At 53.2% G+C, this 17588-nt stretch overlaps 1 protein-coding gene across 3 annotated transcripts in view; it reads left to right on the top strand.

Moving 5' to 3' along the window:
• The window catches only part of OLFM2 (olfactomedin 2), a 59132-nt gene extending 43510 nt beyond the window's left edge, over positions 1-15622 (top strand). For all 3 annotated transcript variants that reach the window (XM_087425492.1, XM_087425491.1, XM_087425493.1), the window contains exons 2-6: positions 10178-10327; positions 12003-12149; positions 12393-12612; positions 12921-13027; positions 14489-15622. In XM_087425492.1, the coding sequence (XP_087281618.1) occupies positions 10178-10327; positions 12003-12149; positions 12393-12612; positions 12921-13027; positions 14489-15166 (1302 nt within the window). In that variant the 3' untranslated portion in view covers positions 15167-15622. The remainder of the gene's footprint in view (positions 1-10177; positions 10328-12002; positions 12150-12392; positions 12613-12920; positions 13028-14488) is intronic.
• The last annotated feature ends 1966 nt before the right edge of the window (positions 15623-17588 follow it).

A 17588-nucleotide genomic window follows, 5' to 3' on the forward strand; every position in this document is an offset into this window, starting at 1 on the left:
ACTGGGGGTCAGATAGAAGAGGTGGTATAAATGGAGCCCAGGAGTGGGATGACCAGTGGGAGTGACGCCACAGAGGCTTCACAGATGTAGCCACTGCCAGGGCACAGGAGGCAGAGAAAGGGGGCAAATCCACCCTCCATCTTCCATGAACGCCTCCCATTGGCTGAGTCTTCCTGGAAGTCAGAGGGCGAAGGAGTGTGGGAAATGTAGTTCTCAACCTTACGGAGCGGGGCAGGGGAGGGAAAGGGCGTGGAAATTCAGCCACCAAGCCGCTTACACTTCTGTGTGTGTGTGCGCATGGGGGGTGCAGGGGACAGTTTCAGTCCCCATTTTACAAATGACAGAGGCCAAGTGATCTGCTTAGGAACTGACACAGAGGAAGTGGCACTTCCAGGACTTGAACATTTATTGTGGTCAGCCTCGTAGGATTCTTCTGAGGATTAATCAGAAACCAGCTGCAAAGCCCTTAGAATAGAGCCTGGCTCTCAGGATGTGCTCCATACATGTTAGCCGTTATTGATGGCGGTGGTGATGATTATTGTTATTGCTGCTATCGTTGTGATGCTAAAGGACCTCCCTTTGCAGAGGGCTGTCATATCCCACTAGCAGGACTCTGTGTGTGGGAGGTGGGGTATTAAAATGCCAGAGGAGCATTTAAGCGTGGGGGGCGGGGGGCAACTGGAACCAGAGCACCCCACTCTGCTGAGGCCTGAGCAAGTTTTCTGCATGTGGAGGGGGAGAGGGAGAGTGTCCTAAGGAAAGAATGCAGCAGGGCCGCCTGGTGGCGCAAGCAGTTAAGTGCGCGGGCTCCGCTATGGCGGCCCTGGGTTCGCTGGTTCAGATCCTGGGCGCTCACTGCCGCACCGCTTGGCAGGCCATGCTGTGGCGGCGTCCCATATAAAGTGGAGGAAGATGGGCACGGATGTTAGCCCAGGGCCAGTCTTCCTCAGCAAAAAGAGGAGGATTGGCAGATGTTAGCTCAGGGCCGATCTTCCTCACACACACAAAAAAAGAATGCAGCACAGGCAAAGGTCCAGAGGCAGGAAAAGAGAACCGCAATAACCATGTGGGTGGAGACAGGTGAGCAGTGAGGCTGAGAATTCAGCCAGGCCCAGTTGGGCACAACGGGTGAATGCGTCCAAGTGGCTTTGGGCTTTATACCAAGGGCACTTCCCATGGTCCAATGTGGGAGTGACACGTCGAGAGCCGGCTCTGGCTTCTCTGAGGGGAATGGATCAGAGAGCAGAAGGCTTGAGGCCAGGGTTCTGTGGAGGGAGGGACTGTTCTCCCCCAGCCTGAGCATAGTGGCTAAGCGTGAGGACTTGAGAGAATGATGGGCCGGGGTCCAAATCCCAGCTCGGACATTTACCAGCTCTGCGAGTGTGGGCAATTGGCTTTCCTCTCTGTGCCTTGGTGTTTCCATCTGTAAAATGGAGCTAGTGTAGTACCTCCATCATTGAGAGAGAGGAAACTATGGGGATTTAATATTTGTAAAGCCCCTTAGAAGAGTGTCTTAGTCCTTTGAGGCTGCTGTAACAAAAACGCCACAAACTGGGTGGCTTAACTAACAAACATTGATTTCTCACAGTTCTGGAGGCTGGACGTGCAAGGTCAAAGTACATTCAGTGTCTGGTGAGAACCAGATTCCTGGTTCATAGATGGCGTTGTCTCGCTGTGTCCTCACATGGCGGAATGGTCCAGGGAGCTCTCTAGGGTCTTTATTAGGGCACCAAGCCCACTCCTCAAAGGTCCCACCTCCAAATACCGTCACACTGGGGATTAGGTTTCAACATATGAATTTTGGGGGGACAGAACAGTTGATAGCAAAGAGTGAGCTCTGTAAGTATTAAATAAAATATGAAACCTTGGTAGGAGGTTCTTGGGGCCTGGTCCTCTCCTTCATCCATTCCCATGACTTTAAATTCCATCTCTCTGCTGACAGCACCCAAATGCGTTTCTCTAGCCAAGCCCTCTCTGCTCTTCTCCCCAGCCTCTGACGAAAAATTTCCACCTGGATGTGGTCACAAGCATCATGAACTGAACGTGCCTTCAGGCTGGAGTCTTGATTTCCATCCCCCCCAGTCTGCCCCTCCCCCACTCCCCATAGGCTCCTCCTCCAGCCTTCTCCGTCTGGGTAAATGGCACCCCCACGCATCCACTCCCTTGCTTGGGCCCCCAAAGTTGGAGTCATCCTCAACTCCCTGCTTTCCCTTCCACCCCTCATCTGGTCCCTCAAATCCTATGGGTTCTGCCTTTGAAATATAAGAATCTACCCATTTGTCTGTCCCCATTACAGCTACCCTGGTGTGAGCCTTCATCATGGCTCAGCTGGACGACTATGGGGATGGCTGGCACATTCAAAGGCCCTGGAGTGGTAAAGAGCTCAGGGATCACTGAGGATCTGAAAGGAGGCCGGTGAGACTCAGGAGGTTCAAGTGAGAGTTTATTTCCTTCCGGAAGGGTCTCCTCAAAGGAGGTGTTCTTGAGTGCTTGGGGTGAGGGGAGGGACTTGCGCTTTCTCCAAGCAAGCTTGTCTGATGACTGGCGTGGCCCTTGCATGAGAATTTGTGGCCTTGATGCAGACCTCTGTCCATGAACCTTACTCTTAGGGCTGTCTGCAGGGATCCGTGGTGGTTCCAACACAGTCTGGCCACACTCAGAGAGAATTAATTGTAAATTCTTGCACAAGGCAAGGCTTCTCTACACCTTCCCTAGACTCCAAGGAGGGAGGTCAGTTGAACTTGAGACCTGTGTCTCTTCCCGCCTTTCCCAAGAAAGTCTATTTCATTGGTTATTGCCTACATTTGCACTGTGATGACAGAGGCTGAGATATCCTGGAACATAATACTGGCCTGGATGGGGCTCAGGGGGCACTGAGGGTCTTCTGCCAAAGCATGGGTGGCTTCAGAGGGTGAGAGGTTGTGCCATCCTGCAGCCTGGGTAGCCACTCAGGGCAAGATAGGTTAACTGCGTTGAGAGGGAGGGAATGAATGAATGAATGAATGAATGAATAGACCTGCAGTTGCCCCCCCATTCCAGCCCCTCTTCTGGCCACAGGCTCTCACAGACACAGCTCCAGCTGCTCGGGCTCTGGGAGGCCCCAGTTCTCCGTCTTGGCATGGGTGAGCTGACATCTTCTTTAAGGCCTGTCAAGCTTATCACTCAGGGGGGATTTGCCCGGTGCCTTGAGGTTTGACAGGGCAGCCTGCTATTATCTCAAGCCCTCCAGAGGGATGCGGCCCCCGTCACGGCTCAGACATGGCAGACAAGCATGTCCCTGATCATTCATCACGGCCTTCTGCCTTCCCGGCAGTCAGAGAGAAGCCACTGCTGCCTCGGAGCCTGCCGGGTGCCTGTCTGCAGCCTGATCTCAGATGATCCCTCCCTGCGAGAGATGGAAGCCAGTTGGGTGGCAGAAGGGAAAATGCAGTGGGTCTGTGAAGACGTTTGCTCTCTCTCCCACCAGCTGATGAGTGTACAGTCATTCAACAAACATTCATGGTGCCAGGCCTGAGGGATTCAGTGATGGGCAAACTCCCCACCCCCATGCCGTCTCCTGTGCAGGGAGAGAGGCTGGCTTTGAGCCAGTGTCCACACCCATGTGGTCCTCATGGCCGTTATGATCAGGGCTTGAAGGAGGACACGGGAGACACAGCATGGTGGTGTAGACTGTGAGCCAGATGGCCCGTGTTCGAATCCCGCCCCACCACTTCCAGGCTGTGATGTTCTGAGCCAAAGACTTGAGCCAGCCGGGTGGCATAGTGGTTAAGTTCACGTGCTCTGCTTCAGCAGCCTGAGGTTTGCAGGTTTAGATCCCGGGCGCAAACTCATACACCGCTCACTGAGCCATGCTGTGGCGGTGTCCCACATACAAAATAGAGGAAGATTGGCACAGATGTTAGCTCACTGACAGTCTTCCTTAAGCAAAAAAAAAAAAAAAAAAAGAGGAAGATTGGCAACAGATGTTAGCTCAGGGCCACTCTTCCTCACTACAAAACAAAACAAAACAAAACTTGACCCTTCTCTCCCCTAGTTTCTTCACCTATCAAAGGCGGATAATGACGGTGCCTGCGTTCTAGCATTGTGGTGACGATTAAATTGGTTAAAACGTGGAAAGTGCTTAGAACTATGCTTGACATATAGTAAGAAGTAGAAGTATTATGAAAAATAGCACAGGATGCCTTGAGAAGGGGGGTAATAACATGGGGCAGGGACAGGGGAGACTGCTTTTGGGAGAGACATTTAGGTTGTTAGACATTTAGACGTGTAGAGACCTTTATGCTTGAGCCCCAGGGATGGAGAAGCATAGCCTGGCCATGAGATGGGGCGAGAGTGTTGACGGCAGAGGGTCCAGCCGGTGCAAAGGCCCGGAGGTGGGAAAAAGCAGTGTTCCAGGAAGAGTGAGATGGACTGTAGCATGGGCCAGAGAGAACACGGCAGGGTGAGCCTTGTTGATTGCCTGTAAGCTGAACAGGACACCCTCTGCCAAATTCTCTTGAGGAGATGCTCTGGGACATGAAGCTGGCTGAGCCACATGGAGCCTGGGATGGGGCATCTCCGTCCATCTTCCACGGGGCTTGACTCTCTCATTCCTTCCTCTCTGACGTTGGACTATCTGTGACCCCTCCTCATCCTGCAGCCTCAGCCCTGACTCCACAGAACCCCCATCGATTCTTCCAGATCGTCTCAATTCAGTGCCTGCATCAAACTCTAACCATTTTGACTTCAAGAAGTTACTAAATTGACTTTAAAGTGTTATAACGGTTCTAATAATAGTAACAATAATAGCAAACACTTACATAGCACTTACTACACGCTGCTGACTGTTCAAATTGCTCCCACATATATTATTAACTCATTCAAGCTTCCCAGCAACCCTGTGGGGTCGGTACAGCTATTGTGTCCATTTTACAGATGAGGAAATGGAGGCACAGAGAGGTTAAACAACCTGGCCGGGTCACACAGCATGTAGTGGCCAAGTCAGGAAATAAACGCAGGCAGCCTGCCCCCAGGACACTACTCTTAACCATCCGGCTCTGCTCTACCATCCGAGTCGGAATAAGAAACATCCAGGGGAAACGAGTCATTTCTATCGTAAGGATGTTGTCTGGAAAGATGCTGGTGACATCACCGGACTCCTTTTTGGGAGGACCGTGGGAGAGATCCTTGCCTGTTCTTGGGCCAAAAATAGTGATGCTTTCTCCGGAGCATCTGGCGTGCTTTTGTTTCAGGACACTGAGAACCGCAGAAATGACCAGCTTTCTCCTTTTCGAGTTGGCTGCTCTGGAGCCTGGAGCCAAATTTATGGCCCAACCATATGCTGATGTTCAGGTTTTTAAGAGATGAGTTTTTCTTAGCCTCACTTCTGGCTCCACGTCCCCCCTTTTCTCCTTTGCAAAATAAATTTTTGTAAGGGATTGAAAAACATTTTTACAAGACCACTACGTGTTCATTGTAGAAAACTCAGAAAATAAGATAAATTGGAAGATGGCAACAAAAATCCCGACTAAGCCTCAATGTTAATGGCTGCATAGTATTCCCTCCTGTGGGTACACCTTATGTTTTGAAATCAATACACTATGGTCAGACAACTGGAGGGAAAAAATTACAGCCATGCTTTTTTTTAAACAGCGCTTTAATGAGCATCTTTGTAGCCATCGACGGCTGGTCCATGCGATTTCCCAGGGCTCGATTCTTAGACGCGGATTGGCTGAGTTCAATGCAAATGCAGAAACCTCAACACTGGGTCTAGATTGGCAGACTGCCCTCCAGGAGCATCTAATTCCTGCCCCTGTTTAACCGGAGCTCTCTGTGGTCTTTTACATATCCTTGTAATCCACTTGGAATCCTCTCTGAAACAAGGCAAGGTACAGATAAATATATGAGCCCCAAGCTGCATCTGCTTCCTGATTAAATTATCCGGCCTCAAACGCAATCATATCCTTGTCTTATTAAGAGGCAGGCGCTCGCTGTATTCCTGTCGGCTAATCCCCCGTAGCCAGTGCTGGATGGATGGCTGCCCCCGGGCTCCTTAGCAATCCCTTGGCCCCGGCAGAACCAGGAATTGTTTTTGAAACAAAGTGTAGGCGGCAGAGATATAGGCTGAGACGATGGTCCTGCGTGTGACAGCGAGGAACGCTTTTCCTGCGTGTCTCCTAGTCCGTCAGTCCTGGACCTGTTATGGAGACTGCTGCTTAATCGGGTGCAAGGATTTGAAAAATCCCAGCCAGAAAAGACAATTTGAGGCCCAGCCACCTGAGCGCATAGTTGACCCTCTTAGATCCCCTTAGCAGGAGCACTAAACTCAGAACCAGCAGCTCAGCCGAGAGAGCGTCTGGCTTCTCCTGCGCATGTGCCACAGCCCGGGTGAGACAGGCCACCCAGTCGGAGGTGTCTGTACCTGGAGAGCTCACCTGGGCTCCCACACCTGCGTTACGAGGCATTTCCATTTGTGTAGACCATTCTCCATCCATCGAACTGTGACCCCCCCAAGACTTTATGACTCTGGATCCAAGCCACACCCATTCTGGGAGAGCTGGGATTTGGATTCTCAAACACTTAGCCTTCCAGGACATTCCAGCGGTTCCCCGGGCACATGAACTTGCCTGCATATCTGAACATGAACCTGACGGGCAAAACTCAGGATGTCTGCCGTGCCGAGATTTGGCAGCCAAACCCCAGGCATTTAATTACACTGCTGCAGAGAACACTCCAGCGAGGTGCGTCCGACGCAGACAATTATTTTAGGAAAGCCGTGGAGGCCTCCTCTCCTCACCACTTAAATCTTGCTTCTCTTTTACAATTCAATATTTCAATTGTTGAGAAAATGGCTTGTTTGCTTCAAAGGACACGCTAGGAAATGTTGGAAGGAGATGTTAATTACGTTGAACCGGGCTGCTTTGTCTCTGCGCAAATGGAGCTCTTCAGGGGGTTCTGTCCAAGTTGCTTGGGGAGCAAGCCAGGGGAGCACGGGTGGGGGTGCTTGGACTCGCACACTTTTTTTTTTTTTTTTTTTTGCTGAGGAAGATTGGCCCTGAGCTAAAATCTGTTGCCAATTTTCCTCTGTTTGCTTGGGGAATATTGTCCCTGAGCTAACAGCTGTGCCCATCTTCCTCTATTTTGTAGGTGGGTCACCGCCACAGCGTGGCTGACAAGTGGTGTAGGTCCACGCCTGGCATCCAAACTCGGCCATCCAAACCTGGGCTGCCAAAGCAGATTGCACTGAACCCAACCCCTACACCATGGGGCTGGCCCCTGCTTTTTTTTTTTTTTTTTTTTAAAGAACTGGATTTGTCATGAAAGGAGGCAAAGCTAGTTCTTGTCCCAGATTGTCCCAGAACGAAGGGGAAGGCTGCCTTGGGCCACCCTTCCTGTCTTGGGTTGGGCTCACTCAGAAGCAGAGCTGGAGGAGTAGAGTTGAGTGCAAATATCCATGTGGGAGGTGATTCCAGGAGGAACCAGTGGGGGAAGTAAGACAGGAAGTGAAGGAAACTCGTGCAGAGTGAGCTAATGAGCAGGACGCTGTGGTGGGCGCAGGTCCCAGGGGGGTCCCCTGGCAAACCGTGTGCAACTCGCACCTCCGGGTTCTCCCACCCGAGAGGCAGAGGGCTGGTGTTGATCACTACCTTCCATGAGGCGTTGTTGGGACTGCCGGCTGGGAGGGACTCTGCCTGCCCAGCGCAAAGGCAGAGTGGGCTCCGACCACTAGAGAAAGCCCTTGGCAGTGGGGATACCTGCGTGCAAGGGAGGCTGGGAAAGCGAATGACTTCATTCCTCCAAGGGGGAGACGTGGACTCAGAAAGAACCTCGGAAGGGTGTACACAAGGCACAAAGAATGACTAATTACAATAGTTTCAGATGACGTTTCTGAATGGTTTGTTTTTCTTATAAATTAATAGAGGAGTCAAGCTCGTCTGTACAATGATATCACCTGCTCACATTCCCATAAGCTTGAAAAAAGAGATTTTATTGAGTGGGAGAGAAAAAGGTGGGCTAATGGCTGGAGCCTCCGGGATTGCTCGTAACTCACAGCCTGGCTTCTCTGTGCTGCGGCTCGTGGGAGCCGCCTCTGCTGGGCCATCAGTAACGGCCATGCGAATGATCGATTATTATGGGGCTTTGTTTCTCTATTAAACACTGGGGTTTTATCAGAATTTCTTCTGGGCCCAAGGAATGCATCCTAGATAGGACCAGAATCTTCCACATCCCACCTCGGTGGCCACCACCCATCAGTGGTTGCCTGGACTGGTGCAGTCGCCTCTGCTCTGGTCCCCGACCCTCGCCACCCATGGTCTGTTCCCCCCACAGCAGCCAGAGGGCGCCTGTGAATGCTTGAGTCAGGTCATGTCCATCCGCTGTTTAGAACCCTTCATGGCTCCCACCTCACTCAGTGCAAAAACCGAAGTCCTCCCCACAGCCCACAGGCCCTGAATGCACTGCCCTGTCCCCTCCCTGTCCTCACCTCCCCCTGCACTTACCTCCTTCCTTACTCCACTCCAGCCACACCAGTCTCCATGTTTCCCAAATACACCAGGCACAGTCCTGCCTCAGGGCGTTTGCACGTGCTGTTTTCTTTGCCTTCCCCAGATATCTGCATGGCTCCTCCCTCATCTCCTTCAGGTCTTGACTCAAGTGAATTCTTCTCTTGGAGGCCTTGCCATGCCACCCTAAAACTGCAAACCCCAATCACTCCCAACCCCAGTGTCCTCCATCATTTCTTCCCTGCATTTCTTCTCTCTATGGCACTCATCACTCTTTAAATATTTGATATTTACTTGTTTGTTTATTTTTCTCTCTCTCTAATGTAAACTCCTAGAAGAGCTGTTGTGTTTGTATCTTTTGTTCACTGCTGTGTTTTCAACATCCAGAATACAGCCTGACACACGGTAGGAGCTTAATAAATCTTTATTGAACAAATGAGACCAACATGCTCTTATAAAACCAAAGAGATTTGGACTTGTGACTAACTCCAGTGTGTTCTGGGGAAGCTCAAGGGGGCCTGATCTGGAGGCCTAGCATGTTCCATCCAGGAGTATCCAGTACTTTTCAAACAATGTTTCTCAAATCCCTCCAGATATTGATTCAAATTTGTGGGGCTCAAAGTGTCCCATCCTTTCTCCCCTTCTCCTGGCTCATTCATCCCTCAGGTTCAGCTCAAATCGTGGGGCACCTCCTCTGAGACCCCCTGTTCCTCCCTGCACTTTCTTTGAGGCCTTCACTGCAGCATATTATTCTAGAAGTATCAGTGGGATTATGTGCTTAATGTCTATCTCCTCACATCCCTGGACAGCAACCAGATATGGTTTCTTTACCCCTCTCTTCCTAGCCCCTACCCCAGACTTTGTGCCTGGCATAGAATAGGCACTCACTAGATATTTTCTAATAAATTTGGAAAATTATGACTCTCTCGAGTTTCCCGATGCACATTAGCATTTCAAAGGCTCTGATAAGTCCTGCATTAAAGACACTTATTTCATACAGCAATGCACAAACTTATTTGACCACAGAGCGTCCTTTTCCAGTGTGCCTGGTGAGATTGCCAGTGTTCCAAGGAGCGTGGCTTGGGAACCACAGCCATAATTCATCCCCGAATTATCTGAGCAGCATAGCATAAACTGACTTGAAGTTCCATTGAGGAGGAATCTGAAGGTGATACTTTCTATTCAAAGGTCTGGAAGTCTCTTGAGGATTCTGTCACCCTTTGGCTCTTACCTTGCCTAGGTTCTCAGGAGCAGGGGGTGGGGGGATGACAATAGTAAGGTTGTGTTTAGTGGCCCCTAAGGTATATCCACAGTCACCGTGGGCTGGGGAAGCAGAGAGGAAGGTCCAGGTTTGGGGGTCAGTATGAATGGGTCTATTTCTACTGGTGGTTATGGAGGCAGTGTTGTGTGTGTGTGAACATGCGTGAGAGAATGAATTCGAGTCTTGTGGAAGGGCTCGAATCCCACCATTCCTTGCTGTGTTTCTTAACCCTGCATACCTCAGTCTTGTCATCTGTAAATGGGGCTCCCTGAGGAGAAATTGAGATACATGCATCAGGCCCTCAGCAGATGGTCCGGCACTTTTCAGGGGTCCAGCAAAGGGCATCTGTCGTTTCCCTGGGCCCCCACTCTCCCCCGGCAGGGGCAGGTGAATGCCCCACTGGGTCCCCGCTCTCTGACCCCTGACCTCCCTGCAGACCCTCTTCCAAAGCCCCGAGGAAGGCTGGCAGCTGTACACGTCGGCCCAGGCGCCCGACGGGAAATGCATCTGCACGGCTGTGATCCCCGCACAGAGCAGCTGCTCCCGCGACGGCCGGAGTCGGGAGCTGCGGCAGCTGATGGAGAAGGTGAGAACCTCCCGGGTTCCCTGAGGAGGCCAGGAAAACCTCCCAGTTCCCACCCTGCCCTCTGCCCCCGTCCTGATGACTGGGGCCGGATCTAGCCGTGCGGATTATTTAGCGCTGGCACTACCTGGCCGCCCTCCAGGTGGATATCTTAGTCAATATCTGTTCAGTGTGTCTTTGGAGGAGACGCTGAGCGCTGCGTGGGGACCCAGAGAAGGAGGACCCCAGTGGCAGGGTCTGAGTCTCCTGTATGTGAGCTCCGGCCCCCACCGTGCACGCCCCTTCAGCCCTTTCGTGGGCCAGACTCACCTGCTAAGATGTTTCGTGTCCCTTGTGGAGGGGTCTCACCCTCCATCCCAAGAGACTCACATAGAGATTCCTTCCCCTTCTGATCATGGTCAGTATAAAATGGTCCCCATTCAATACATCCCCAACGATGTTTCGGTGCCCTTTATAGACCGATGGCTGCCCCTTGCCACTGCCCATTAGTCAGCCCTGATGTCAATTTTGAAAGGGACCGGCCACCTCCCACCGCCATCCTCTAGAGGAGAGAGCTGAGGTTCAGCAGAGAACCTTGGCCCTGCAGTCTCCTGCCCATTAACTCTGCAGGATCCTGGCCTGCGCACACCACCAGAACTGCTTCCCCAACAGTTTGGGACGTCCACGTGGCGTCCTCTGATTATGGACGATGGCTATTAGAATGTTTTGTGTCCAGGATGGGTATCAGGCTGTGGGATTTCTGAGAACTTCCAAGTGTCGCGTGAACGATGGTTCAGGAAAATCTGTGTGTTTCGACAAGCATCCAGTGTTGTCTCTGGGTTTACCTTAGCCAGGTGGAATTCACCTTGGCGAGGTGGTGGTCACCTTAACCAGGTGGAGGTGGGAGCTAAGGGGCCCTCCGTCTGGGTTAGGAGAGGCCAGGGCAAGGAAACTCAGTTCACTCATGTAGCCAAAAAGCATTTGTTGAGCCTCTAGTCTGGGCCAGTGCTGGGCACTGGGGATTCAGCTGTGGACAAGCTAGACACCAGGTCTGCCTCTGAGGATCCGCCTGAAGGAGGCAGATGAATAAGAACATTCCACGTAGCAGTCAGAGCTGGGAAGAAAATAACCACGTAAAGGGAGAACGGGTACCTGAGGCAGGGCGGTCAGGGAAGGCCACTCTGAGGAAGTGAGGCTGGAGTTGAGCCCTGAAGGATGAGAAGGAGCCAGCCGTGGGAAGACAAGAGGAACAGTGCTCCAGGGAGAGGGATCAGCAAGTGCAAAGGCCCTGAGGAGGGGAGCAGCTTGGAGTCTGAGAGACACAGGGGGCTGGTGGTTGGAGGGGATGAACGTGGAGAGGAGGCAGGCGTGGGGACAGGACCAGCCCTCAGGGTCTGCACAGGAAGGGGGTGATCCCATCTTCCTTTTGAAAAGCTCCCTCTGCCTGCTGTGTGGAGAACTGAGTGCTGGGGGCAAGGATGGGAGCAGGGAGACCAGGTCAGGAGGGGAAAGGTGAGAGGTGACGGTGGCCAGACCAGGCTGGAGCCAATGGACGGACGGGGCATGCCGTTGCGAGGTTGCTGGTGAGATCAGGGTAGCAGGCTGGTTGGGTGTTTGACCTCCGGCCCTGCCAGGCCTTGTCTGTGGCATCTCGGGGCGGGGGCGGAGTCTGGCTGTCCCTAACCCTCCCAGTTCCTAGGTCCAGAATGCCTCCCAGGCCATGGAGGTGCTTGAGTTGCGGACGTACCGTGACCTCCAGTACGTGCGCAGCATGGAGACCCTCATGCGGAGCCTGGACGCGCGGCTCCGGGCGGCTGATGGGTCCCTCTCCGCCAAGAGCTTCCAGGTGGGTCCTTCTGGGTTCAGGTCAGGGGTCAAGGGAAGAATTGGGATTGGTGGCCATTGGTTCCGAGAGTGGGGTCACGTCTGGGAAGGACCAAGGGTTGGCCGGGACCCAGGGTCCAGTGTAGGCCAAATGTCAAGGGCCAGGTGTGCATCAAAGAGGTGAGGTCATGGGTCAAGGGTTGGGGTCAGGTCTGGGTCAAAGGTCAGGGGTTGGGATCAGCGAGTGGTCCTTCTTGGTGGGCAGGAGCTGAGGGACAGGATGACAGAGCTGCTGCCCCTAAGCTCCGTCCTGGAGCAGTACAAGGCGGACACGCGGACCATCGTGCGCCTGCGGGAAGAGGTGAGGAATCTCTCCGGCAGCCTCGCCGCCATCCAGGAGGAGATGGGCGCCTACGGGTACGAGGACCTGCAGCAGCGCGTGATGGCACTGGAGGCCCGGCTCCACGCCTGCGCCCAGAAGCTGGGTATGCCTTGACCCTTCCCCTTGACCCCTGACCTCTAAGCCCAACCCTTATACTCCCTTTGTGCCCAGAAGCTGGACACAGTTTTGACCTCTAACTTCTAAACTGTGACCCTTGACCTCCCTACCCAAGGCCAAAAATAGACTCAGAAGCTGGAAATGGCCTGACTCTATCTCGGGACAAGATTTCTGGACCCTCCTTCACCCCTGGTCCCAGCTCTTCCCCGTTTGATCGCACCACCTCACCCTTGCCCTGCCTCCCTCGGGCTCTTCCCGTCCCCCACCCTCATCCCCCCTGTTCCTGCCTCCCAGGCTGTGGGAAGCTGACTGGGGTCAGTAACCCCATCACTATCCGGGCCATGGGGTCCCGCTTCGGCTCCTGGATGACCGACACGATGGCCCCCAGTGCGGACAGCCGGGTGAGTGACTGTGCCCAGCCCAGGGATCAGAGCCTTGGGGAGACATAGCCTGTGGCTGCCCGCAGGTGCCCAGGGATGCCACACCAATGATTCTCTTGTAGCACGAAGTGTCCTAGGATCTCCAGGGCTCTTGGATCTTCCCTTGACTGTCTAGTGACTGGCAAGTGACCAAGGGCCTTCCAGCCCTGTGAATCCCAAGTCTGTTGACTTCTAATGACTGTATAGACGCTAATGGTACTAGTGCTGCTGACCAGCTCCCAATCACCATTGACTTCTAAGGAATTATCAGTGACCAGTGCCTTCCCAAGGACTAGGACCTACCAGCACCGCTCAATGACCTTGGGACTTCCAGTGGCCTCCATGGTCATGATTGCCCATCACCTCTGACCCACAGGAATCCTCCATTAACTACCCAGTGACTATCCTAGTGACTGGCATTGGTTACTGGGTGGCCACTGAGTATCACAGATTAGAGGTTCATAACTAGCCACCGCCCCACTGTGATCATTGGCCTCCCAGGGATTATGCTGGTTCAACCAAGTGGTTAAGAGCTTGGGTTTGGGGGGCCGGCCCCGTGGCATAGCAGTTAAGTGCGTGTGCTCTGCTGCTGGCTGCCTGGGTTCGGATCCTGGGCGCGCACCGACGCACCGCTTGTCAGGCTGTGCTGTGGCGGTGCCCCATATAAAGTAGAGGAAGATGGGCATGGATGTTCGCTCAGGGTCAGTCTTCCTCAGCAAAAAGAGGAGGATTAGCATGGATGTTAGCTCAGGGCTGATCTTCCTCACACACACACAAAAAAAAGAGCTTGGGTTTGGGAATCAGACTTGGATTTACATCCTGTCTCCACCAATTCTTAGCTAGGGAACCTTGGACAGGTTGGGAACCTTAAGGTTCCCTAGGGAACCTAGGGAACCTTAAGGCAGGTTCCTTAATGTCTCTGAGGCTCAATTTCCTCATCTTCAAAATGGTTGTGATAATGTTGGCGTTAAAGATGCTTAGCCCAGTAACCAGCACTAGTAAGGGCACTCACAAATGCTAATTAACACGGCGACAGTGAGTGATGATGATGGAGAAGATGCTGATGACAGGCCTGGTCACCTTGTGGTTACAGGGGTAACCCACAGGCAATGGATTCAAGTGACTTCTTATCACTCAAGGGCTGTCCAGTGACTAGTGAATTCCTAGGCCCAGTGAGTTGCCAGAGACTGCAATTTCCCCTGATCCTTAGGCATCAAGCACCATCCACTTAGGGTCTGTCTTAAGACCAATGGCATTCCCTGACCATACAATCCCAGTCACTGGGACTATAACTGGCCATGAACGGCCACTGGACGTTCCATGACTGGGTAATGACCGCTTAGTGACTGTTGATCCCTAATGACCACGGTTGATTCCTGAGTGGTTGCTGGAACCTTGGGGTCACTGGCAGGGGTCCCCCAGTGACCGGCGGCTCTCCCGTAGGTCTGGTACATGGATGGCTATTACAAGGGCCGGCGGGTGCTGGAGTTCCGCACCCTGGGAGACTTCATCAAAGGCCAGAACTTTATCCAGCACCTGCTGCCCCAGCCGTGGGCGGGCACAGGCCACGTGGTCTACAACGGCTCCCTCTTCTACAACAAGTACCAGAGCAACGTGGTGGTCAAGTACCACTTCCGCTCGCGCTCCGTGGTGGTGCAGAGGAGCCTCCCGGGGGCCGGCTACAACAACACCTTCCCCTACTCCTGGGGCGGCTTCTCCGACATGGACTTCATGGTGGACGAGAGCGGGCTCTGGGCCGTCTACACCACCAACCAGAACGCGGGCAACATCGTGGTCAGCCGGCTGGACCCGCACACCCTCGAGGTCGTGCGGTCCTGGGACACTGGTTACCCCAAGCGCAGCGCGGGCGAGGCCTTCATGATCTGTGGCGTGCTCTATGTCACCAACTCCCACCTGGCCGGGGCCAAGGTCTACTTCGCCTACTTCACCAACACGTCCAGTTACGAGTACACGGACGTGCCCTTCCACAATCAGTACTCCCACATCTCCATGCTGGATTACAACCCCCGGGAGCGGGCCCTGTACACCTGGAACAACGGCCACCAGGTGCTCTACAATGTCACCCTCTTCCACGTCATCAGCACCGCTGGGGAACCCTAGGGGCTGCCACGCCAGGGCCACCGGGGGCCCCTTCTACTCCGCCTGTGTCCCTTCAAGGTTCTCTTTGTCTGTGTCCTGCCCTCTCTCTCTCCCCTCCTTCCTGCCCAGCTTTCCTTCTCTGCCTATTTCTATCGGTGTATTTTCTCAATGTTGTCTCTTCTCCTTTATTGATCTCTGATTTTGATACGCGACTTCTTTCTCGTTCTTTTTATTGCTGTCCCTCTGTCTCTTTTTATTGATCTGACTCTCCAGTCCCTTTCCCTGTCTCTGCTTCTCTGTCTGTCTGTCCATCTCCGCCCTCCCTCCCCTCCCTTGTTGCTTCCCATCCAGTCTCCTTTCCTCTCTCTGCACCCTCCCTGCTTCCCTTCCAAGGAGTTGAGTGCATGGATCTGTTTCTTTTTTTTATTTACACCCTTTCTTTCCGGGTTGCCGGAATAAACGGGACCTTGGACATTTGATGCTTTGGTGGCTGTGTGTGTCCGGAAGGGGCAGAGAGGAATCACAGCCTGAGCTGGGCTCCCTTGTCCCACGCTGCAAGCTTTGTGTACGGGGGCACAAGCCCAGCCTGGGGGGCATGTGGGGGGCACAGCAGGGTGGGCCCTTTGGGAAGACAGGTGAGGAGACCCAGTCTGAAGTCATTTCGATTGAAAACAATTCGTTTAAAAGCAATTTGATCCAAACAACCGAGAATTCTATCACAACGATGAAAATTGGCCTCAAATGAGTATTCTCCGTCACTGGTGTTTTTACTCATTGATCACTCTGGTGTGTCGCTGAGCCGTCTGGCAACTTTTTAAATAGGTTTTTAACAATTTGGCTGCTTTCAAGAATTGAGGTAGGAGAGGGTAGGACACAGTACAATTTTTCGTGTTTCTTCTTTTTGCTTTGTAATTTCAAAATGATTTTAAATGAGTCGCAGCTGTTCTGAGTTAATAACAGAAAGCTAGAAACAGCCTGAAGGTGGGCTGAGTGCCTTCGGTTGAACACACTCACAGCCCGCGCCTGGAGCCCATTGAGCTGGAAGGGGCTCGAGCAGGGATGGGCCCCGACATGGGGACCTTGGGGACCGGAGCTCCTGGAGGGGAAGGACGGGCCAGGCCAGGAAGGATGGGAGGCAGAAAGGGCCATGAGAGGGAGTCAGGAAGACACTGAGCAAGTAAACAGAGGCCAAATCCTCAGGGGTCTTAGTGATACGACTAAGGGAGTGGGGTCTGGCGGTCACAGAAGGGGAAGAACGAGATGAGGGCTTCATTTTAGCCAGATCCCTGGTGGCCAGAGTGGGGTGGGGACGACAGTGGTTGGGAACAAACGTAGCGCTGACGACCAGCCCCACGTTCACCCCAACCCATAGACCCCTGCTGAATCCCAAGCAGGAACATTGTGCAAACAGCCCACCGGCCCAGACCCCACCCAGCTGAGGCCACGGACGAAGCGAAACCTGCTCCTCGAGGAGGACCCCCTCCCCCCCATCTCCCCATCTCTAATTAATGGCCTCCCTGATTAAATAATCTCCACCCTGTGCTGGCATCTCTGGGAACCCGGGACACTGGGGCCATACTGCAAACGAAACCAATGAATAATAAATGTGACTGCCTGATGCACTCATTTAAAACCAATTTTTCAAGAAATCTTCGAGAAAAGCAATTAATGTCCATTTAAATTAACAAGTTTGACATCGGAAAACATCAATTCCTGGATAAGCACGTTGAGAGGTACCTGCCTAAAAAAAGGCAGAGGGCTGGGACACCTAGGACGTCTGCACCCCCCTCCAATGTGTATTTATTTGGAGACAAATCTCCAAGGTGACCAGGGTGGTGGGGAGGGGGTCGTTCATCGGTCTCTGATACTGACTCCCCCCAAAGTAAGGACGGGGACATACTGCGGGCTGCTGAACCTTTGTCCAAATTTGAGACACACAGACCTGGAGACCCACATTCTCACACGGAGAACAGGGCTGGGTGTGGGTGTGGCTGTCACATCTGCACACCAGTCCTTCAACAGATGCCACAGGCGCTTGGCACCATGACCGCCGCTTCTCTCCCTCTCTCCACTCACACACACACACACACACACTGCACCATAACCGCCGCTTCTCTCCCTCTCTCGACACACACACAGGCAGGCCCAGTGCTCCTTACACTTTTGCGTTTGCGGCTTTTGTTCCAACCAAGGATGGACAGGAGGAGTAACACCCTCCCCCCTCGCCAGGCCAGGATCATGTCATCTGTGCGCGCGCGTGCGTGTGTGTGTGTGTGTGTGTGTGTGTGTGTGTGTCTTAGGCTGCCCACTGCTAACTCGGACTTCCCCTCTCATGGATGTGTATCTGGCTACATTGGGGAAGCTCTGTAGCCCATCGCATGGCCGTACCTGTGTCACCCCGAGTTGAGACGACCCACACTAGCCCTGCCCCATGGCCACAGAT

Source organism: Ceratotherium simum, chromosome 39, assembly GCF_057802395.1.
Source record: "Ceratotherium simum simum isolate JZ-2026a chromosome 39, ASM5780239v1, whole genome shotgun sequence".
NCBI classification, from domain to species: Eukaryota; Metazoa; Chordata; class Mammalia; order Perissodactyla; family Rhinocerotidae; genus Ceratotherium; species Ceratotherium simum.